We start from the raw sequence: 25,445 nt of genomic DNA on the forward strand, positions 1-25,445 counted from the left end.
TCTGTGTCCTGGCTCACATCAGAGGTCTGTTGTGAGGATAAAATTATATAATGAGATCTAGAAACTAACTAGCATTTCTTCTGACAACCAAAACAAAACCCAGATGGCAAGTGTAGGTTCCAAGAAAAACAAAAAGTGATTTTAAATATAATGCAAACTATAATGTTGCTTAATTCTAAGCAATTTAATAATGAATATATATAATCCATTTGTTACCTGATACTTGGAACATTCTCCCCTTGGGTGGCACAGGTTTAGGGCAAGATTTACATTGCCTTGTCTACAATTTCAACCCCACTGTATGAGTACTGTGAGCACTATTTACATAATCATAATACTGTAAATGTAGAATTTTTGCTTTTCAATATTTAGAATTATCTGATAAAGGACAGAAACTAATCACACCTATAGAACAGAATGTAAATATTTTCATTCTTGACAATATAAAAGAAATGGTATAGCAAAAGAAGCCAGGATATAGAGTAAAAGGATACTGTGTCCCTGTCTAAGGAAAAGATTCTATCTAAACTATCTGAGAGATTTATGTAAAACGGAAAGATCAAAGAATGTGAGCATATTAAAATTTTAAATCAAATTTTATTTTATAAAATAAGTTTATAAGACTTATAAAGTTTATAATAACTTTTTTTATAAAAAAGTTTTATAAGAATAAAACTTATAAAAAGTAAGAAGATACTTTAATCAGTTGTATCCACTCAATAAAAAATCCAACTCTACACAGTATTTAGAGTTAGGTGGGCAGCTATCAGAAAAATTAAAAAGAAAGACGGTTAGAAATCTCTGGAGAGTTCTCTGGAGAGCAGGCTGGGAGAAGGAAGACTTTTTATTTTCTGGTCTAAATACTGCTTTAAAAATAACAATAGTCCTTTTTTTAGGTGGTAAAGATAGAAGTCTTCCATGAACACTATCATATGTTTAAGTGAAAGCAACATACTTTTAAAAAATATATGAAAGTACGTATGTATATGTGTTGTTTGTGTACCTTCTTCATATATATAGACATAACAAAAATAAGAATGCATTATATTCTTCTATAATCAGTCTTTTTGACTTAGTATGTCAAACATTTTTTTATGTACCATAAATCAATAAGCAGGAAATGGTAAATGGATGGACAATTGAATAGAGACACCCCCCCCCCCCCAATGTTGACAGTGATCTTTTTTGGTAATGATATTATCTTTATTTTCATCTTAATATTGTCTACTTTTGCAAAGAACTGAGCTAACAGCATCGAGCGTGCTTGGGATTCCCTCTCTCCTTTCTCTCTGCCTTTCCCCTGTGTGCTGTCTCTCCCAAATAAATAAATTTTAAAAATAAAAAAAAAAAAACTTAATTAAAAAGAATCATGTTCTTGGTAGAAAATATAAATGAAGTAGCACAATTCCTGGCATACAGCTCCCCTCATTCCCCTCACATCATTTCTTCCTTTGAACCATCTCTGGGACACAGTCCCTCCTTCTCCACCTCCACTACCACACCTATTTCAGGAGAGTTCACTCCAGTGCCTCATACCTGAAGTGATTTCAACAGCCTCTCAACCTGACGCTCCAGCTCTAATGACTCACTTATCTAATCTACCCAAGATAAAAATGTAGACCTAATGTTAAACCATCACTTTGTTCATGCCTGATCACTCCCCTGCACTCACTTTCCACTGTCCCATATTTCTTCTCATGGTGGTCATTCCATAACCTGGTGTTCCTCTAACTCACAAGCCTTCGGTCCCTTTCCTCCTTGATGTACATAACATATCAGGCTTCAGCCACCTGCCCCTGCCCTATCTTGTGCTCTCCCAAACTGCTCCATCACTTTTTTGCTGGGAAAACCTAATAACCCATCTTTCAAACTTCAGCTCCACTTCCATCTTCCCCACAAAGTTTGCTCAGGTAATTTCATCTTTCTTCCTATAACTCCTACTTACCTCAGTCAGAACCACACAGCTTAGTACCATAAGCTTTTTGTGTCAATCTTATCTCTCCAAATGGAACATAAATGCTTAGAAAGCAAGCTTGTGTCTTAATGCTTGTTCTGTCTCCCCTAGCACATAAGGCATATTTATCAGATAAAGAAACAAGCATGGATTACTTTAGTTTCACAATAATAGGTTTATTAATCTGATGTCAACTCAAACCATTAATAATTACTTCTCAAGAGACTGTGAAATGGTAGGTAAACTGCAAGAGACATTAATTACAAGGTTACTAAGAAAATAGGTATCCCTTATTAACATGGTACTTTCATACTATCCCATATCATAAATGCATTTTTAGCTACCCAGGTAGAGCTGATCAGAAAAGGTAGCCACGTTATGCTTCCAAATGGCATAAATCTTTATTTATACCACTGATGTATAGGCCCTTTAAGATATACAAAGAACTTACTCTCCTTAGGAGTTACTGATATACAGTTTAGCTTCATAAACAGGGATCATAACCCTCATAGTGCCTGGCAGAATGGCTTTTACACAGTAGGAAGCAAATGGGAAACTTACAGTTAACTCCTACCAAAATAAAATTCTCAACAAATGTTTTAAAATAGTCAGTGGATACCAAAAAATGGCTGGTACTTACACATCTCCAGGAAAGTCATTGTGTATCAATTTCCCATTTGCTATTATCTTAATAGCTATTATCAAAATTGAAATACTTCGGTCAGAAATAACTATAATATAAATGCAGGGTTGCAGGGAAATTGGAAATCATCAATGACTCATACAAACAAACATTAAATGTTAGGAACTCAAAAATCTTGATCACTCATTCAAATAGTAACTAAGTACCTATTCTGTGCCAGACTCCAGGCTGGTTCACATGGTACAATCCCTTGCTTTCACAGGATGAGGAAACCAAGACCCAAAAGAATAGAATTATTTATGCAATCACAGAGAAACTTCAGTGGCAAAGCAGGGTAAAAGCCTACTCATAATTCATCAGTTTTTGTTACAAATCACACTAATATATCTTGCTACTTTTAACATTTTCAAGTAACACATATTTTGATTAAAACATTGATTCATATCAGAAAAACCTACTAATCTAAAAATTAAATCCACAAAAATAACAGTTTAGACTTGCAAAACAGTTACAAAAAGCTAAAGACTAAGACTTGTGGTAAATGTGAGGCCTCGATCTAAACATCATTTTATTACTATATAGCACTTTTGACTTCTAATGTCATGATTAAAAAATTAATTATGCAAAAATAACAGATTCACACAGTGTAGCGTCTTAAGTCCCTCCTGCCTTCTCTATAGCTTGCTGGAACGTAGTTCCACCTTCTCCCCACTAAGTCACTGTATTCTAGGTGTGGCACAATTTTGAACCAGCTTGCTTACCTGCAGATACCAGGACAACAGCTGTAAACAAACTCATCTCTTCATCACTAAGTTGGAGGGCATTTAGCTTCTCACTAAATTCAAACATAGAGTTTAGCAGATCCCCTGCTCCCATTGAGTGTAAATCATCGACACTATATTTCTTTCCACTTAAAAAGGTGACAGTACGCTCCTTTGCATCAAATAATGATGCAAACCGTACCATTAAAACCTGGAAAAAGAAAAAGACTTAAGTGTATTTGAAGGAGTACTAAGAAGTAATTCAGTATTCAAGTCAGTTAAGAAACATCCTACATATGGGGTGCCTGGGTGGCTCAGTTGGTTAAGCATCCATCTTCGGCTCAGGTCATGATCTCACAGCTCGTGGGTTCGAAGCCCACATCGGGCCCTGTGCTGACAGCTCAGAGCCTGGAGCCTGCTTTGGATTCTGTGTCTCCCTCTCTCTCTGCCCCTCCCCAGCTCGCACTCTGTCTCTCTCTCTCAGAAATAAACAAACGTTAAAAAATAATTTTTTTTAATTAAAAAAACAGCCTACATATAAAAGAAGGTTGTAAAAGAAAAACCTAGCTTATTTTTACCCAAAACCATTTCCTTAAGGCAAATTCTCTACCAAAGCAATAAATATCCGAAGAAGCACATCAAAAAAATTCCATCCACTAGTGGCAAAACACTTCAGTCCTGTGATACTCTGAAACTCTATTAATAAAAATTCTGAAATGCAAATACAAAATTAAAGTAGGCAATAATGCCAAGAAATCTGAAACTGGGCCTTGGCCAAAGGCATTAAACTTTTTAAACTACCAAGTATATCACATGGTACCTAAATCATAAGTAAAAAGAACAATATTTTAATGCAACACTTGGGGACATCAAAACACCAAATGCAGCCAAGGCAAATGTAGCAGATACACTCTAATTAGACTATTTCAAGAAACCATAACCCAAAGAGACAATACACAAAACTATAACAGAAGTGTTCCAGACACCAAGTCGTAATTCAAACCCAAAACAAATCAGTCAACAACTGCTTACCTACAGCACTCCCTCCCCTCCCCTATAGTAAATGGTGGCATCTATGCCACATACTTCTCTCAAAACCAGAGGAATACTGAACAAATACCTCCCCTTTGCAAATCCCCCCAAAGACCTGTTTTACTCAAGACAATCCAAAAGAGAATGAACCTTTTATGAAGATGGCTCTAATTCTATTTTTTTAAGTTTTTATTTATTTACTTTGAAAGAGAGAGCAAACAAGCAGGGGAGGGGGAAAGGGGGAGAGAGAGAATCCTAAGCAGGCTTTGCACCATCAGCACGGAGACCAACGTGGTGGGGCTCAAACCCACGAACCATGAGATCATGACCTGAGCCAAAACCAAGAGTCAGGTGTTTAAGCCACTAAGCCACCCAAGCACCCCAAGACAGCTCTAACTCTAGAATACAGCAATCCCAAAACAAATCACAAGGTGTAAAGAACACTAGTCTTGGAGTCTGGGATCTGTGTTCTGGTCCTGTGTTAGGAATTTATTGGTAATCCAAGAAAAATCTCTTCACCTCTCTGAGCCACGGTCACCTAACCTCAAAAATGAGTAAACTGAACTTCATCACTGACATCCCTCTAAGATTCAGAGTTTAAATCTTAACTCTAATGTTTTCCAAAAATCCTAACCTAATGGTTTTACTTTTAAACTATACCATAGCTATTTTATTAATGAGTATGGCTCCTCCATTCCAGTCCAGGTGCCCCAGAAAATAGGACCTAAGGCAAAAGTTTATGTGGGGTGTGCACTACCCCATGTGAAAAGAGAACTGAGGAAAAAGGAAGACTAGGAAGGAAAAAAAGAAAATATCAGAGGATGTATTACTGAGCTGGCCACAACTCAATATCGTTAACAACTGATAGCTCAGTCTTATGGGACCAGCAGGGAAGAGACAAAATATATCCCCTGGGTCTCTTACCCACTAATTAGATTCAGCCCACTAGACACCACCTTCCCACCCACCACTCTACATTTTGGAATAATGCTTAGGGAAGCTCTGAGGAAGTCCTGAGGCTCTTCACACCTCGGCAGCACCGGGAAAGCCCTGAGGAAGACAGGTCAGAGGCATCTAACTCAGCACAAAGAAAGGCACTCTGTCCTACTCCAGTTGGCAACAGTGGCTGCCCCACGCCTGGGCAGAATACATCACAGCAAGAGAAACTGGAGTAGAAAAAGTAGCCACAGATGCTGGATGAGGCAGAGAGGGTATGAAATAGCACATAAGACATGTTTCACCTATCCCCCAAATATTCTACGATCTCCTAAAAGAGAAAAACCACATCCTATTTACTCCTTGTATTCTGTGCTGAAACACCGGGCTAGGCTCGGAGTAGGTATCTAGTAACACTCTGCAGAAACTGCCTGCAGTCCACGCTTGAAAGTAATACTGGATGAAGTCTGTATTCCGGGAATACAGAGCAGTTTTATCTCAAGTCCTAAGAAACTCTGTATTTATCTCATCTCTTCCCAAGATCCTGAGATTGTTATTCTTTTGTTGGCACCTTCAGCCTCTAAACTATAAATACTTATTTAGAGAAGAATGAAAATGTCCGTGAGAATAAAATACCACCTACACCCTGCATCGATATTCCAGATAAATAAACCTACCTCAAAAGTCCCAGCCTTTAAAAGGTTGACCTGGTCATGCTGAGAGAGATCTCTGAATCCAGGAATACGCTTTGCGAACTCCACAACTTCTTTCACTGCTGGGGTGAAGCTCATTGAAAATTCCTCCCAGATTTCATGCCCAGATTTATGAGGATCCACATATGGAGACTTACTCATTGGACAAACCTAGTATGCACAAAACAGAAAACTTCTTCAATTGTGAGAGGTGGTAAAGAAACTTCAAAAGTAGCATCTCAATCTTTGGAAACCCCAATATGAAAAGAACTCTCAGACACAGGTGCTATCTACGAATATTAACATTTTCTCTTCTTGCTACTTGCCTTATGTGAGAAAGCCTCATGGCAACCTGGTTTAAGTACCAATTAACTTATCATAAAAGAGGCAGCCTAAGCTATTTCAAAAAACCTGTTGCACAGGTTTTAAACTTTATTTTGTAACACTGCTGCCACCTTATGCTGGTTTTATGATTTTCAAACAAATTCACACATACTTGATTGTCAATCCTATTCATTAGTGATAGCAGATAATATAATTACCATTTCTTAGATGAGGAAATGAGACTCTGAGCGGTTTAATGATTTATCCGAATACAGCTAGAAGTCACAGGCCTAGAACCCAAGCCCAACATTTACTTAATATTTCAAACTCACTTTTTTCTAAATCACACAATTACAATGTTACAATTTCAAAGAAGGGAAAACAGTGAGATGCGTCACTTTTTTAAAAAGGTCATTGACCATTTATTTCATAAACACTGGTATGACTACTGGCCCCCACTTGTTCAACTAGAAAACAATGATGAGAGATACAAAGGGCACCTTCTAAATAAGGATTGGTGAGGAAAAACTGGGAAGCCAAAGAGAAGAACATTAAAAAGATTATGATGGGAATGCAAGCTAGTGCAGCCATTCTGGAAAACAGTATGGAGATTCCTCAAAAAACTAAAAAGAGAACTACCCTACGACCCAGCAATTGCACTACTAGGCGTTTATCCAAGGGATACAGGTGTGCTGTTTCGAAGGGACACATGCACCCCCGTGTTTATAGCAGCACTATCAACAATAGCCAAAGTATGCAAAGAGCCCAAATGTCCATTGATGGATGAATGGATAAAGAAGATGTGGTATATATATACAACGGAGTATTACTCTGCAATCAAAAAGAATAAAATCTTGCCATTTGCAACTATGTGGATGGAACTGGAGGGTATTATGCTAAGTGAAGTTAGTCCGAGAAAGACAAAAATCATATGACTTCACTCATATGAGGACTTTAAGAGACAAAACAGATGAACATAAGGGAAGGGAAACAAAAATAATATAAAAACAGGGAGGGAGACAAAACAGAAGAGACTCATAGAGAACAAACTGAGGGTTACGGGAGGGGTTGTGGGAGGGGGGATGGGCTAAACAGGTAAAGGGCACTAAGGAATCTACTGAAAACATTGTTGCACTATATGGTAACTAATTTGGATGTAAATTTAAAAAAATAAAACGAGGTAAAATTTAAAAAATAGGAAAAAAATAAATAAAATAAAAAGATTATGAAATTCACTGCATACTCTATTAGTAACATCAGCCTTTAAATTTTTGCTAAATCCATAGGCAATCCAGGAATGGGATTATTCTATAACCATGGAGAACACCACAAAATTAGAACCTAAATGCTTACAGATGTTTCCCTCCTAAGGCAGCCCGTAAGTCTAATAAAATATAAGGTCACTTTTAAGATCCATGGAATCAAATACTTGCAAGTGACAAGAAAATTCTAACAAAAGAATTGGGGTAGAGTCAGCTATTTTGAAAATGAAAAAAGAAGACTTTAATTACCTGGATAGAAAATACCAAGCCTATATCAAAGGACCTAATGGTTTAAACTGGAAATGGTGTGGTACTTCTGTTTTTGATGAAATTTTGGTTGAATATAAATACTGTACTTTCATGTAAACTGTTGTATTTTATTAAAATAAAAAAAAACTTGAATTTTATAAATAACATTAAATCATCTCCTAAATAACACTAACTCATTTCCTAAGATAAAGTCTGAGAAAATCCATAGAAACCAGTGTATTAAATTAAAATATTCCTAAATTTTCAAACAGTAAAACACCTATCCATGTCCTATACTCAAAACTTTTTGCACTATAATGGTTAAAGAAAACTTCTTCCCTAAAAATCAAAGGATTACTGGGGCATCTAGATGGCTCAGTCGGTTAAGTGTCCGACTTCAGCTCAGGTCATGATCTCGCGGTTTGTGAGTTTGAGCCCCACATCGGGCTCCGTGCAGCTCAGAGCCTGGAGCCTGCTTTGAATTCTTTGGCTCCTTCTCTCTCTCTCCACCCCTCCCCTGCTCATGCTCTGTCTCTCTCTCCCTCTCAAAAATGAATAAACTTAGAAGAAAAAAATTTTTTTGAATAATAAAAAAAAAAAATGAAATCAAAGGATTACTAACTTTAGCAAGCTAAATTGATCTGCCCTTTGAGAAAATCCCAAAGCTAGTAGGGTAGCGATTAATCAGAATACTTAAATTTTGAAAGGTATTTCTAAGAATTAAAGGAACAATTCTAAGGGCACCTGGGTGGCTCAGTCGGTTGAGCTTCTGACTTTGGCTCAGGTCATGATCTTGAGATCCGGGAGTTCGAGCCTGGAGTTAGGCTCTGTGCTGACAGCTCGGAGCCTGAAGCCTGCTTTGGATTCTGTGTCTCCCTCTCTCTCTGCCCCACCCCTACTCACTCTCTCTCTCTCTCTCTCAAAAATAAATAAACATTAAAAATTAAAAAAAAAAAAAAGGGCCAATTCTACATGATCCACATTTTACATAAAATCCTAATCCCAATCCTCGTATCAAATCACATGCCTGTACCTAGTTCTGTGTGATATTAGGTCATTCAACAAATGATGTTTATTAGAACTATTTGAACTAAAATACTACACAAAATTGATTGTATAAATCTCAGGTTCTCTGACACCACCCCTGCCCCTCAAGTTGATATATTCCCCCCAAAATAAAAGAAAACCTTCAAAGCTTTCCTTGATGCAAACAGGGCAAAAAAACAAACAAACAAACAGATTTCACTATACCAGATGCATTCTCCCTCCAGTGTTGCACAGGTAACTATTCTTGTTCTCATTCTGAGAAAATCCATCTATCGAAACTCTATCACATACTCGTTGAGTATAAGCATTGGAGAAGTTCATACAATGTCCATTTGCAATACAAATGGCATGCCCATTTGGGTAATGCATTATGTTCCTCCCTTTGTACTGTCCATTGAGGTGCTGTTGGCTCTCACTACATGGAAAATGACTGCTAAGCCCACTGCCACAATGGTCATGATTTAAATTATATTGCTCCATGCTCTTGGGAATCCGTTCTCTCTGAGGCTGCATGGTGTCTGCTGAGTTTTCTCGCTGCTCTTGATTATACATAAAGGTATCCTTGTGCGCTCTGGTCACCATGCCAATCACTTCATCCTTTGCAAAATCAGAAGAGGGAGAAGAGCTTTTGATGTTTTCTTGTTCCAGCTGGGGCTTGGGTCGCAGCTGTTCCTGGGCTGGTAAGGCTGTCTGTTCATGATGTTCTAATGTATCATTCTGCAAATGACCACTGAACTGGCTGTTCATCATGGTCTTCATCGCACTTTGCATTTCAATTAGCATCCTCTGTTTTTCGCGCTTAGGAATACGACCAAACCGAACAGCTATTGAAGAAAAAAATGTTTAAGGTCTATATTCTAAATAAGACCTGTTTATACAAAAGAATAGCACAAAACTGTCTCTAATAGCTATGGCCTCTAGTGATACAAGTAAAGAGTATCTGTATGTCTCTGGCCCAAATTATTCTAAACTTGCTGGTTATGTTTTTGATACACCATAAGAAATAGAGGGGAAATTTTGTCCATTTTTCTCCCAAAACAAAGCTAAGAGAAGAGCTTAGGTCCTGGGTATTTTATAAGCAATCTAAGAAATCTGAAATTAACTAATGAAAATCACATTGAAGCAGTCAGCATTACTATACAGCACCTATTAATAAGGCTGAAGGCTCTGTTTTTAAGAAGGCACATGGGATTCAGCTACCCACAGACATTAATGTTAATGAAACCTAGTAGGTACAAGCATTCCTTGAACACCTGACCTTTGTCAATTCATGCTGTAATCCTATTCTCAAGACCCAACTATTAAATGGTTTGTTCTCCTTTTCCAGCTTCTTAAAAAAGAAAATCTTTAAAAAAGATTTTTTTAATTAAAAAAACACAATCAAGAGAAAGGCAGTTATTGAAAACTTGGACTTTAATTGAAATCAATAAAATAAATAAAAATTAAATAATGCATCCTCCATTATTTTAGAGGTGAGTCTTAAAATGTGTCGTGTCTCCAACATTCCTATCCCTGAGGAGTAGAACATAAAAGCTTTCTAGTCCAATATTTATACAGAGATAATAAAAATCCAATATATCCACCCGGCAAGAAAGCCTTCCTAATCTAATTGTAGCCTCTGACATTATTGCTATAGTGGACAGTTTTATCATGTTCAACGCTCTACCTCTACTCCCTCCTTCACAAATGATTGCCATTTTTATTCTTTTGAGGAAATCACAATATCCACCAACTTTGCATTAATATTTCCAGTAATATAAAAAAAAATTTTTAGGCAAATTAAATCCAAAACATCAATTGCTGAAATCCATTACTCACAAAGCTCTTTATTACAAACAGTATTTGTGTAATGTATTAGAGTAACCTAAGGGATTGCTTAAGTGACCCTTCCCTAGATAAATATCAGGTTCATTCTTTGCAATTCTTAATTAATCCTACTAAACTAGTCCCTCGGAAAACCTCATACTCTTCTGTTATGTTACTTAGAACTGAATGAGACTATCCAAACGTGATTTCCCTAAGCATAAGAGTCAAATTTCCCAGTGATGTCATCCACAGAAAATACTAATAATCCTGAAAATTAACTTTTATTTTTTATGGGAATGGATCATGCCAGAATTTAGCAACCACCTCCACTCCAGACCCTACTGTTTCTTTCAATTTTGCATCTCCTTTCAATATATTCAGACCTGTCCCTAAAAGCACATTATCATCTTAGGGCTGAGAAAGTCATAGAGATAATTCACATAGCAGAAATGGGTTCCTCAGAAATGCTAAAAAATCAAGGAGAAAGAGCCAAGGATTCCTATACCAAGAAAAACGAATTCTTTTTTAGGAAAAAAGTATTCAAACTGTATACAAAAAAGTCTTTTATAAGAAGCCCCAAAAAGAGAGCCAAAAGCTGTTTCCAGGGTGATAATGCTAAAATTTGACTTTAATGAATTTGGCATCTTACAAGGTATCAAAATGTGTTTTTCTAAAATCTGCTTCACTCTAAGCACAAGAAGGCCACTGGTAACTGGCCTACAGGTCTGGTTTATGCTGAGGAGTAAAAAGCCTAGCTCCATATGTTTTAAGAAGAGCACTCATTAAAGTGGGAACATACCATCTCTCGACATTCCAACAGACAGACACTTCTTGAAGCGACACTGCTGACATCTGTTTCTATTCATTCTCATTATAGAACAGTTTTCATTCTTCAGGCACTTCTTGTACTGGATGTTTTGCTGAATGCTTCTCCGAAAGAAACCCTAAGAACAAAGGAGATGTATTCATTCATTTAAAAACATCCAGATGGGCTCCTTGTAAGCACACCCCCTCACAACTAACAAGCATTTCACTAGCTACCTGGGAAATAATTTGCGCTTAGAACACAGGGGTATAGAACACTGACACACAGAATTTAACTGGATTCTTACTGGTATTAGTAAGCACCTATGCCTACTAGCCCAATAAAACTCTTCTGCTCCTTCCCTTTGGAGAACCTTGGAGCTTGCCAAGCACCTCTTTACTACACTTCATGCTGTTACCAGCCCCTGCCACAAACCACATTTTCCAGCCCAAACTTCAATTACATACAAATCCCAAAACTCTTAAAACATGAATGACTGATTTTTAAAGAGTTGACAGAGAAAGGTGTTCCACAGGTGTAATTCCCTCACTAGAACCAAGGATTACATTAGTAGAGCTGGGTCTTTCCTGGATCATTACCTGATGACACCAGCAAAGTCTACTTACAAGTGCCGGATATTTCTGGCAACTTGTTAGCAATAGGTAAGTGTGACACCACACCACCCACAGAGCAACTAATGATCCAAGGAAAGACCGTTCCCAGCTCTATGGCTACAAATAACTATCTTTACTACACAAACAGTTTAAGCACATGCTCTGTGATAGGTCTTCCAAGATCTCCAGCTTCATGTTCCCAGGAAGAACAGAAAAGTCAAGAACACAATTACCAAGATTTTAAATTGCAGTTTCCTTGAGTATCATAATTAACCACACATTTCATGAATCTGTTAGTAATTTTGAAATACAACATTTTTACACTTTATTACTTCAATATTATACTTGGATACCAGAATATCTGAACTAGACAAATCTCTAAAAGGGTGTGGAACAATTACGTGTATTTATCAAAGATACACAGTCTCATTTGCTTGTACTTTTTGTTTCTCTAGCCGTAAAGTGAGAACAATGACTGCTCTACAGTTACTTCACATGGTTATAAAAATTTTAAAAACAGTAAAACAGTATTTACAGAATGTTTAAAACAGTGGAAAAATGCTACTTCTATATAAAATACTGACTAGTCTTGTGAAATGACCCAGCCATTAAGGGCTACCAAACTCACAATTCATTCAGAGCCACCCTAGAAAATATATCTTCTTCCATCACGTATATTCATTATCTTGCTCACCCATCATATCTTGCCAAATTGGATTCTTGCTTCTGGCAAGAGCAAATGTCTTGGTCATATTAATTTTTGATACTCAGGAGAAAGAACTGGGCCAGATTTTCAAAAAAGAGGGAAAGATTCCCTGGATATAAGTAGGAGGTATAAACTATCTCACTTGGAATTAGCTGACACTCTAACCAAGAAATATTCACTTGAACTTAAAAATGAGGTTTCCCAAGTAATCAATTTATATTCAAGATTCTTTTAGTCATTTGGCATTACTTCTCAAGATACCACATTTTTACAAGTATTGTAGGAGTTATTCCCAACTGCTAATATCTGACCTATCAGAATGTCATCATATCTGAGGAGACCTATTCAAAGCTTGGTTTAAACTCAGTTCCAACAAGCAGTGCCTTGTCGGTTTTGCTCCCTATTTCCCCACCACCTGGAACAGTGCCTGATGCATTAGATAATACACAATTTGTGTACTCGGTTTCATACCCTAAGTGAAAGAGCAAATTTATTTTGATCAAAATCCTAAAGAAAAAAGAAATACTTTTAATGCTGAATATATTTTTCAAAACAAGTTATGTTCATATACTACCTAAAATGCTTAAAACTGTAAGAGTAGCTGCTGACTTCTCATCATCCCAGGTTATCAACTGTGGAAACTGACAAACCTAACTCTAATTTCTTTATTCCCAGAATCAGTAGCTTACCTTACAGCCTTCACAAGCATGAACTCCATAGTGGAATCCTGATGCCACATCCCCACAGACTTTACACAGTAGAACCATGCCACTAAATTCTAAGACACAAACAGATATAAAAGTATAAAGCTGGAAGAAAAACTTCAACCGTTTGCTTTCTTTCCAACTGATTCCAGTTTATTTTATTCAATTTGTAAGTACTTTAAAAAGATACAAAATCTACTTTTATAATGCAAAAATATCTTTACACTAAATTACCAAAAGAAATCTTAGTGTTCTTTTAAATCACAGTTTATGGGGGGGCACCTAGCTCAGTCGGTTAAGCATCCCACTCTTGGTTTCAGCTCAGGTCATGATCTCACAGTTCATGAGATGGAGCCCCGTGTCAGCTTCTGCCTCTGATAGTGTGAAGCCTGCTTAGGATTCTCTCTCCTCCCCTCTCTGCCTCTCCCCCACTTGCTCTGTCTCAAAATAAATAAATAAAATTTAAATAAAACACAATTTATGGGACTGCCAGAAATATCTGAGAGCTGGTTTTTTCCTTTCCTGATGATTTTAAGCATACACTGAAATTTTGTTAAGGGTAGAGTTACTTTTACACCATATATGCAACCAGAACTAAAAACAATTCTCCTCAGTAAGAATTAAAAAGTCATACAAAAAAGTCAATTAGCAGAAGGTGCAAACAGATGTCTCCACAGGCCGCTGTACAATACTAAGTTCGATTCACCTTACAGGCACCATTCCTCCCCTGTATCAGCCAGTCTTACCTCCACACTCACTCAGGGGTCCAAATTCCACCACTCATTTGGTTATCCCAATGCTGCTTTGTTTTCTAATTCCAAATGTTCCTAGCTCCAACTTCATGAAAGCAAACCCCTTCCTACAACAAGTAAGTACTCTGTTCTAGAAACCGGATTCAGTACCAAGAGTCCAGAAGAAAGGCAACTGTGAAAATGTGGTAAAAGGAGCTACCCTCGAGGAAACACAGGCAGAGTGCATAACCACGTACCTTGTTCCGTGTCAAGAACGAATTATGACAGCCCTAGGCTGTAAGGTTTAAAATCATCACTGATTTCTTCTCTAACTACTAAACTATGATTACCCAAAAGAGGGTGAAATTACACTCAAATGAAAAACTGATCAAATAAGCCCCACCTGCAATTAATGGCACCAACCCTTGAAAACTAAAGTCACTTACTTGTCACTCCACTGTGACTCTTTGTCATCCCCGGTGCACTCGACTTGGTTGTTTTCATAGAACAATCTATTCGATCATTCTTCAGGATGCCTTCAATACTGGAGAGATCACCATTTTTGGGATTTCCGTTGTTATCAGAATTAGAGCTATTCGGAGAAGATGGGACAGAAGAGGAGGAGGACTGGAAACTGTTCTCAGAACCCTCACTGTGACAAGAGGCAGGGCTAGAGGCTGAGCTGGAAGAACTGATATAGGCAATCACACCTCCTAGAAAAAGATGGGAGAATTCAGATTAATTAGATACACAATATGTTTTCTCCTTTTTGAAATCTGAACAGTAAAATCACTAACCTTAGAAACAGGTTGCTGACTAAATGTCAGTTGACCCAAAAAGGAGAAAGTAACTTATTTCCTTATTACCTACTATTAATTCTTCCTGCTTCCACAAAGTTCAAAGAACGTATCACTTCCACGGATTCAAAAAATGAAAAGGCTCTCACTGGCTTAGTTATTCTGAACACAGAAAGATCTGAACCTAAAGCTTTTCATTTGCCAGTTTTTTTTCTAAAAGGAATGAAAAACCTTCCTGAGTGACTACACAGGTTAGAGTGAACAATCTGTTTCATCCATGAAGAAATCTATTCCTGGTCCTCTTTTTGCCTCCTTCATTATACCTTTATGTGACACAACCCTAGAAACAATGACTTCAGCATTTGCCTCCCCCAGCACTTGGCTAAAACATAGGTTAACCAAAAACAGATGTAATACTTGGAACTCCAGATAATTTATGTCAAAATGGGAAACTTTTCATCCTTTTGCTACCAGAATCTTTGTTTTGATGCTGAAGACTTCTACCACTATCCACTGATCACCAGTTCCACGCTCTCCCTTCTCCACCTGTTTCTGCCACTAGATTTGCAGACACACTTACCTGTAAACAGCTCTTAAGGATTCCAGACTCGCCACTTGTTCTTCTGACTCGCTACTTACAATAAATGTTAAAGAGGCTGAAAGAATGCATGCTATAAGAGAATAACATTAAGGCTGATGCTAATTCTCTCTCCACAGAGCTACTCTCAAAATACCATTCACAACTTCACCAATATAACCTCCACAACCCCTGTGAAAACTGGCCTTGCCCGCTTAGAGACTGTAAACCTCCCACGTTAAGAAATAAGATTTAAAATTCTTTTTAGGGTATAATTTCAAACATCTTCCTTCAAAGATGCAAAGTGCTGCAAAAGTAATCTCATAGCCAAATATATTATTTTTCCAAGTCGCAGGCCAAACAACTAATTCTTATCTCTTCTGCCAAGATCTGTGGTTTCTTTTCCTCTTTCCTCTATCATCAACAAACATTTGTGGGCTTTTTCATTGTGATATAAAGGTAAAATTATCTCTTCTATCACTGTCTTGAACTCTTAAACAAACCTACTGTTTACCTGTTTCCATCTCTTTCTCACCCAGACCATAAGCACCTAGGTGCAGGTACACAGTGTCTCTTAATTCTCTATACATGCTTTACAGGTAATAAGCCTGCCATAGATATTTTTAAGACCTACTTCTCTGCCTTTCTGAAGCCCACATTTAATAACAGGGACAAATCCCAAACAGCATAAAGCATTACTAGGAAGTCATAAGCAAAACAAGGCATTTCTGACAACAATCTAACTATACAGAGTAATAAGTGGAGAGTTCTACACATTACCTAAGTAACAACTGCAATTTAAGTACTCACTCTGAAATAAAAACCTTCTCTGAGATGTGATTCCCCGATCTTTTTATTTTTAGATAACAGCCACACTTTATAAGTCAAAACACACACACACACACACACACACACACACACACACACACACACACACAATATGCTGAGGCCAAACCAATTCCAAAGACAAAGACATTTCCATCTACAGAAAATTTAAAAATGGGCAGAGGAATATTGAGTCACTTTTAGTCTGTAGTGTTGAAATAAGGTACCAGACGTGTAGTTAAGTACCAATTAAACATACCCAGAATGGGAAGCTCCTGAGAAGTAAAGCAAAACCATTACTCTTAGGGATTTTGGTCACAACCCAAAAGAGAAGTTAAAATGGCACCTACTATGCCAGGAAAAACAGAAGAGTTTACTATACACAAATGCAACTAAATGTACTTGAATTTTAAAGACAAAAATATAAATAATGTGGAGAATTCCATCCACTTTTCCATTCACTAAGCACATGCCTGCCATGAGTCTTGAAGTTGGAGGAGTGACTGTTCTTTCTAGACTAACCCACCTCCCAGATGTTCTCTTGGCATGTGCTTATCTTTCCAGAGCGAAACCAGAGCTTTATGATTACTATTAGAGCTGCAATGTGTTCCCCACCTATAAACCAGTCATTCTCAAAGTGTGATCCCTGGATGAAGGGCCTCAGCATCACCTACAAATCTGTTAGAAATCCAAGTTCTCATGTCCCACTCCAGATCTACTCAATCAGAAACTTTAAGCAACCTCTTGGTGATACTGATACACAATAAAGCTGTTACACAGTAAAACTGGGACTGTCACAAGCCAATGTCTTTACCTGTGCTCAATGGAAGAAAATACAACCAAGGGTAATCTCAGTAAGAGAAATTTCATCTACCGCTAATTTTGAAAGCTCCTAAGAAACCAAATATAAAGGAGGAAAGCTTCCTAACTCTGAGTTTATTCTCATAAATTCATATGTAAAATATGTATCATCAGAACAACCTGGTGCTTTTTCAAAATACATGTTTCCAAGGCCCTGCAGAAACTAGAGAAGACCCCTCAGGAATGAGCATTTTTAATTTTTAACAAGTTCCCTAGGTAATTTGTTTCAATGTTGAAGTTTAGGAATAGCTACAATCACTGAATTAAAGCACAAATTGGTTCATAGTTTTTAAAGTTGATGTTTTCATTGACATAACTGCCTAAATACCCTTAATACATTGTGAATCCAGAGAGAAACAATTTTAACTTGGAAAGCTAGCAAATGTCGTATTACTGGGTAAAACCATGTTTTCATAAAACTTTAGAAGTTCATATCCGAAATTCCAAGTGTTAGCAAACTGCGACTTTTTTCACGTGTGTACACCCAGAATTGAATCCAAAGGAAAATATTAGTCTTCAATAAATTCCCAGAGGAAGGTCTCACAGCTATTTGTCTCATTTAAAGTACTACCACTTTAGGTGGTAAATTCACTTCCTTACATCTAAAGATGACGCAAGATGAGAAACTAATAGTTTTCCTTAAAGTAAGGCTTTCTTGGGACCAGCATTTGAGAGAGCCATGTATGTTCACAAGGTCTTCTGACTACCTCACCTCAGAAATAAATTTGCAGAAATCAGAGCTATCCCTAATGGCTGGGCAATGGAAGGAATTAAAGCACTGACTGGGAAGGTATTGTTACTAACTACACAAAATGCACCTTCCTTTCAAAACCTCCAAAATCAAATCTAAGAAAAATTACTGAGCTAGTATCAGTCCAGTTAATATCCAATTGCTATCTTTAGGGAGTTTAACAATCATTTATGACAAGCATTTGTGCCAGGCACCATGGTATCAAAGATGACCCATCTAGAAGCAGCTACATTCTCCTAGCAAGCCCTTCGACACTGATTTAGCGGTCTTAGCATCTACTCTTGCTACCAGACACCAACCTACTGTCCAGATGGTTAGTAACCCAAATGGGTTACATTTTAATTTCCAAGAGAGTAATACTAATCTAATACTTCCTCAGCCTAATGAAGGGAAGTGAAAACTACAAGTCACAAAGTACCTACCAAATGCCAAGAATAAAATGACACAATTTCATGTCACATTTCAACCTCACAAGAATTAACTTCCATTATCCCATTTTTCACATGAGGAACTTAGAACTCAGAGAGGTTTAATATAAATACAGCTGCTAAGTGGCAGAGCCAGGAGTAGAGACCCAGGCCAGAATACAGACTATCATTTCTTACTGTGAAGACCTGGGCAAGCAAGTCACTTTCGTTCTCTCTAAATCTGAGTTACCTTCTATATAAATGAGCATATCTGCCAGCTTTATTACAAGATTAAAATGAAGTGTAGTGTTCATACAAGGTGATTATTAAAGTGGTTTTTACACATAAGGTTTTTGATGATAATGCAAGAAAGGTAAAATCCCCGAACCAGCAAGTCCCAACACTTCCAGAAACAGGCAGAATGTACTTCTTAGATGCCTCAAGCTAAAATTAGCTGAGACAGTCTTCTCTATTTTTAGCTGGGAAAAAAAAAAAAAAAAAAATCCCTGGAGCTGAGCCAGGTTCCCAGGCAAGGGCTTACCCAGTGGTCAACTTCAGACAAGCTAGAAGTCAATATCTAATTTTATACTGCTGGGAAGCACTTACTGTTGGCCATATATTGGGGTTTTCTTACCCCAATTCTAGGCTTGCCCATCACCAAAACCCTCCCACTCCCACTGCCCACCATCCTGGAAAGTATGCTTGAGTTCAACTCATGACTGTGCCTTGTGACTTAGAATGAAACCATCAAGAAGTTTTGGTTTTCTCATTTTAAAAGTAGGTTACTAACAATTTCTACTCACAGGATGGTAAAATAGATCTAATTCAAGCACTAAACTTCCCATTGTGTCCTGAGTGTCAGGGCTCCAGAGAACAGCATGGTCCCTTCCCTAAAAAGCCCTGTAGACCAATTGAAGAAAGAGCTGTGTTAACCATTCATTCCAGTGCAATGTGAGAGCACTGTTTCATATAAATTACTGTGAACCACTGAGGATCACACAAGAGTACTACAGAAGGCAAAGATCAAGAGGGGCAAACAAAGCTAGGGGACAATAAGTAGGGTCTTGAAACACATGCAAATTATTAAATGACGTACCATGTAAAGAGATTTAAGAAAACAAAAAATGGGTGACTGAAAAATCGGATCTTATTTTGCAAAACTGTATTTTTGTCTCCATGCAAATTGCTAGGGTGGGGGGCACTAGTGTAATCTAGTGTCTGGCGAAAAAACAGATTGACCAGCAAAAAGATTAAAAGACAGGAATGATGAAATTAGGAGGCTCTACTGCCACCCATCCTTTTCCACCAGCGATGACCCTCTACCATTACAAACCAAGTGGATCCATCTCCTTCACCCCCAAGAGGACAGGACCACCAAGTTGTGCATATACCATCAAATGCTATGTGGACTTAAACCTAATAAGGCATAAAGTAGCTTGTGCTCCCCAAGTGGACTTTCTGGATTCAAAATCTGGCTCCATCACCTGCCTGGATAAGTTAATTAACTACAATCGACTTAGCCCTTCATCTTCAAATGGTGACAACAGTACCTTCATAAAATTAACATGAGGTGTCAAAGTAGTAACATATGTAAAGGACCTAGCACATAGTATGTACCTGACATTTACTGGTGATTATTATTTTACCATCATACTGAAGAGTTCAATCAGAAGTGTTCAAAGAAAACTAACCCTCCCTATCCTTTCTTCTTTCCTTTAATTCTGAACGTGGTATATGGACCCAGTGGTTTCCCTGTAGGTTATTTCTACACTACCTTCAGAATCCCTTAACTCCGTTGACTAGTCAAGCAACCTCCTACTTCCGAGTCTTCCCATGATCTTGATTTTTCTCTCTCCAAGTGACTTCTTTCCCATTACCTCTCTCTGACATTTTCTTTCTAACTTAGGAGAAATACAGATTTGTAAAAACAAGAATGAACCATGTGGGAATGTTTTCCTAATTCTTAAAATGTGAGTTACAGCCAAGGTTATGAAGTTTGTGCAGTGAGTTATTTAAAGAACCTGGTATACTCACTCAGGATCTGTGACAAAAACGTATGGAGTCAATTTCTGCCACTTCACTATTTCACATCTACATTAGTCATGGATAAGACAGAGACATAGTATGTTATGAATTATAGGACAGTTAGATGAAATGGTCACTAATTGAATGTGTATTGTACTGATACGATCATGTCAAAAAGGGATGGGTCAGAGGTGTGCCACACAGCACTTGATTTGGCTCAGCCCTGGTCAACATTTACAACCTGAAGGAAGTTAAAGGGAAAGCTTATCAATTCTCCCTCTAACAGATACATGGCAGAAATTGTTAGTATACTGGATAATACCTTGAGAAAGGTTGAACATGAAGCCAAAAGGAACAAGAGAAAATAAGGTCACTGCAAATTCCTCAACTTCAGGTCAATTATCTGCACAAGGGAGGAAACCTAGCTTCAAAACAGTTCGCGTGAAAAGGTTCTAGTTTACTGCAAGGTTACTGTGAGTCAGCAAAGCGAATAAGCCACAAAAGCTCAGCCTGCCAGAGAATTCATTTGCAGCAGAATCCAAAACTCGGAACTTGGTAACGTTCCAACCGTTTCCGCAGGAGGCTATTCACTACTGGGTGCTACAGCCCAAAGGGCAACAAGGATGATGATCAAAACAACACAGAGCAAGGACCAAGTAATGAGAACTGAAAACGGAACGAGTGGGGTGGTATGTTGACTGGGGTGGTTGGTATGTTCAACAGTCACCCAAAGGAAGTTTTATTATTTGTAGCTCTGAAAGGCAAGATTAAAATCAGTGATACTGTTCCAGGAAGGTTCAAACCAGACAAAAACTTTCTAGTCACCTGGGCTAGCCCACCTTATGAGGCTGCAGAGCTGGAAAAATTCATTCAGGCTAAAGGCTGGCTTAAAATAAGTTCAATCTGGTAATTTCTAAATTCTTATCAAGCAAAAGCTGAATTCCATGAGAGTTACCCAATGTTTAAAAAATATCCTCAAAAGGTAAGCAGACTCAGAGGTAATTAAAACACAGAAAACACTTTATTTTTACTGTTGGTGGAAAACTCAAAACACGTTGGTCTTCGAGGCATGGGTTTTAGCGCACGTAACAACTTAAAAAATATAAACTGGCTTCTTCTGTAACCTCACCGGCTTCAGGCGTGAGGGTCATCATTGAGGGCAGACACAAGGCCGGAAGGGAATACAGTATTGTTCTCTGGCATTGTAACAGGAAATGTAACCAAAATACTGATAAAGCCAAATTCTGTTTCTCAGGTTCAAGAAAGGTCGGCAACCAATGCGTTTAAAAAAATTAACTGAAATAAACAATGACCAGCCTTTCATAAAGTCTGGGACTCACTTAGGATCACCTGAGTCATCCTGACCCTACGTGATCTGAATGATTAGCTATGGGTGTGATCTATAGGCTCCCAGCCCTAGGGGATCTTCGAGACATTTTTATGACTTAGGGTGTGTAAGATAGGTCACATCCTAGAGCAAACCATTTTTCTTGGAAACAGTGAAGCAGCACCACAAGGGCGAGTGCCGTTCCAAGTGCACGGCGTTGCTCGACATCGAAGCACCTCAGAGCTCTTTTAAGGCGTCTCGCGTTGGGAAGCACGAAGCCTTCCCCGAGGAACCTTTCTCGGCCAACGGTGCGCCCTGACCCCGCACTTCTTCCTCAGCATCCGCAAGGTCTGCTGCGGGTGCGTCTGCCCGGCCCCGGCTCCGCGCGTCGGGGTCACCTCCCCGACGCGAAAGCGGCAGCGGGGGCACTGCGGCGTCCGCGCCCGCCTCGGGACCGCCCGGGCGCGAGGTTCACCGCACGCGCACGCGCGGCCTCCTCCGCAGTGTGCAACCCCGCGGGGGAGGAGGGAATCGCGGCCACGTCACAGCCCGGAGGGTTCCAAGGGGGCGGGGCCTCCCGGAAGGCTGCGGCACTCCCCGCCGGCGCGCGCGCGCACCCGCCCCCACGTGTCCCTGCGGCCCCGGGGAATGTGGGTCACCGAGCCGAGCGGCCTCACGTGTCCCCGCCCGCCGCCGCCGCCTCAGCGCCCATTATGTAATGCCGCGTCACGCGCCCGCCCAGCCAACCGGCGCCCGCGCGCCGCCGAACGTAAACACAGCGCGCACGTGGCTCGCGCGGCCGGGCCATGTGAGGGGGGGGCCGGGCCGGCGCCGCCGGGCCGCGCTGCGGCGTTGCAGGGAGCTAGGAGGGCGGCCGTGGAGCGGCCCCGGGGGCGACGCGGGAACCGGGCGCGAGCCAGGACGCACCGCGCAGCAGCCCACCCTACCAGCCCTGGGGCCACCCCCTGCCGCCGCCCCGCGAAGTGCCCCAGCGGGCTCCGATCGCCCCTTCCGCCGTGCCCCCAACCTCCGCAGTCCTGCTCTTACCCGCATTCACCTCCATGGTGCCCTCCGGGAGGGGACAGAAGCTGCCCGCTTCCCGCAGAGGTGGCAGCGCCGCCTCCGCCTCAGCGCCGCGCCGCCCCGGGCTGGAGGCAGCGGTGGTCGCGGAGCCCCCTCATGGGCAGGGCGGTCGGGACGCCCGGAACCCGGGCCCCGCGGCCGGAGAGCGGGCTGCAGTGAGAAAGGGCGGCGGCGGCCGGCGAGCGGCGCTCCTCGCGGAGTCCCTGACAACAAAAGCGGCGGCGCGGCGGCTTCCTGCAGCCAGCGCACCGCGGCGGCGAGGGCGGCTGACGGGGAGGGCAGCTGCGACCATGTGACCCGCGCACACACCCCCTCCCTCCGCCCGCCCCTCGGCCGGCCGCAGCGGCGACTCCGCCCCCTCGCTGCCGCCTGCTCTCGCCTTCCCTCGTTTCTCGCTTCTTTCCTTCGTCCCCCTACCCCCCTTCCCCATTTCCCTCCCCAAATCCTTTCTCTTCTTTCCCCTCTTCCCTCTCCTCCAGGCTGACCTTCCCGCCACGGATTGGGAGCACCCCCCGTCACGTCCCCCTCCTAACCCCCCACATGACACCTCGGGTCACCTCCGATTGCTACCAAGGACCGCCCCGAGGCGCGGAACAGACCGGCCTTTCCGGACCCGGGGCCTCACCTCCCTACAGGTCCTGCTCTCTCACCCGACAGCCCGTTAAACGCTGGAGTCTTTGAGGGTAGATCCCATTTTTCTTCACTCTGCACCCCTGGGTTATTTCTTCCAATCGCATGGCTTAAATGGACCTGTGCTCTGAGGATTGCCAGATTTACACTTCAAACCGAGACCTCTCTGAGCTCCAGATTTCTGCTTTCAGCAGCCCATTTGATTATGCCAGCTCGATGTTCCTTAAGCATCTTAAATTTAAGGTGTGGACAGGTGTATGCATGTGTCAGAACTCAATGAATGCACACTTCTGATTTGTGCGTTTCACCTTATGTAAATTTTATGTCAAAAGAAGAAACTGGAAATAGATGACATGCGTGCTGAAGTATGCAGAGGGAGGCGCATTGATGTCTGCAATTGAGATGTATTACAACAGTAAGATGGGCTGACGGATGGAGGCATAGACAAATGTATAGAAGTATATTAAGATGTTAATTGTAGATGTTATATATGGGTAATCCCTGTAAAATTGTTTTCCAATTTGCTGTTTGAAAATGTTCGGTAAAGGGCGCCTGGATGGCTCAGTGGGTTGAGCGTCCAACTCCTGGTTTGGGTTCAGGTCATGATGCCGGCATGGGGGGGTTTTGAAACCTGCATGGAGCCTGCTTGAGATTCTCTCTTGCTCTCTCTCCCTCTGCCCCTTTCTCTCTCTCTCTCTCTCTCTCAAATTAAAAAAAAAAAAAATGCTCAGTATAAAATGTTGGGGGAAATGTAATGTGTAAAACATTTTTACATGTGCAGCACTCCTTCTTCTTCCCCCTCATCCACTGCATACTCACACATGCTTGTTTCTTCCCCCATCTCAGTCTTTACTATTTTGGTAAATCTTCCAGTTCCTGAAACCAGCAAATTGCATTTCTTCCATACTCTCCCCACCCCCCAACTCTGCCTTCTATACCCTGTTCAATCCTTTAACAAATCTGAGCTATTCTACCTTCATAATATGTCTTCAATTTCTATGCTTCTCACCAGCAGCTTTACTAATAGCATTACTCTAGACCGAACCACCATCATCTCTTGCCTGGGCCACTGTAATAATTCCCTACCAGGGAGCGGGACTGTTCCTTGTATCCACCTACAGTCACTTCTGCCTCTCAAAGTGTTATTTTTTAAATGAAAATGAGATCCGGGTGCCTGGGTGGCTCAGTCAGTTAAGCATTCGACTTTGGCTCATGTCATGATCTCATGGTTCATGGGTTCGAGCCTGGTGTTGGGCTCTGTGCTGACAGCTCAAAGCCTAGAGGCAGCTGCAGATTCTGTGTCTCCCTCTCTCTCTGCCCCTCCCCCCCCCCACACACACCCCATCTCCCTCGGAAATAAACATTAAAAAGAATTTTTTAATTTAAAAAAAAAGGAAATGAGATCATTTTCTGCTCAAAACCCTCCTAAAAGCTTCCTATTGCACTTTGAAGAAACTCCATTGCCTTAGCCTGACTTGCAAAGCCCTGCACAAACTGTAGGCCCTGCTTCTCTTTGGAAGGCTCGCCTGCCAGCTTCTAAATGCTGTTTTCTAACCACAAAGGTCTATTTTCTTCCCTACCTCAGGGCTTTATCACTGTATGTGATGCTGATGCAAGAGTTCCCCAGGCTACACTTTGTAGCTTGCTTTTTCGTTTTATTTATCAACCACCATCTGTTTCTGTGGCCAATATGAGCAATCTAGAAGGAAGAAAAGAAATCATAAAAGAGGATATCTCTCTGAAAAGGCTACATACTGTATGGTTCCAACTATATGACATTCTGGAGAAGGCAAAGCAATGGAGAGAGTGAAAATATTCATTGCCAGGGGTTGGGGAGGCAGAGGGATGAAAAGGCAGAGCACAGAGGGATTTTTAGGGCAGTGAAACTATTCTGTA

The 25,445-nt window shown here is 40.4% G+C and overlaps 1 protein-coding gene across 1 annotated transcript in view; it reads right to left on the reverse strand.

Annotated features, from left to right (window-relative positions):
- Positions 1-23,208, reverse strand: part of NR1D2 (nuclear receptor subfamily 1 group D member 2) — a 29,932-nt gene extending 6,724 nt beyond the window's left edge. The window contains exons 1-7 of the mRNA XM_025913816.2: positions 22,884-23,208; positions 14,713-14,979; positions 13,521-13,609; positions 11,506-11,650; positions 9,105-9,724; positions 6,004-6,189; positions 3,359-3,569 (exon numbers count right to left, since the gene is read on the reverse strand). Coding sequence (XP_025769601.1) covers positions 3,359-3,569; positions 6,004-6,189; positions 9,105-9,724; positions 11,506-11,650; positions 13,521-13,609; positions 14,713-14,979; positions 22,884-22,899 — 1,534 coding nt within the window. The 5' untranslated portion in view covers positions 22,900-23,208. The remainder of the gene's footprint in view (positions 1-3,358; positions 3,570-6,003; positions 6,190-9,104; positions 9,725-11,505; positions 11,651-13,520; positions 13,610-14,712; positions 14,980-22,883) is intronic.
- Between the last annotated feature and the right edge of the window lie 2,237 nt (positions 23,209-25,445).

Source organism: Puma concolor, chromosome C2 (genome assembly GCF_028749965.1).
Source record: "Puma concolor isolate L17-30 chromosome C2, mPumCon1.1.hap2, whole genome shotgun sequence".
Classification (NCBI taxonomy): Eukaryota; Metazoa; Chordata; class Mammalia; order Carnivora; family Felidae; genus Puma; species Puma concolor.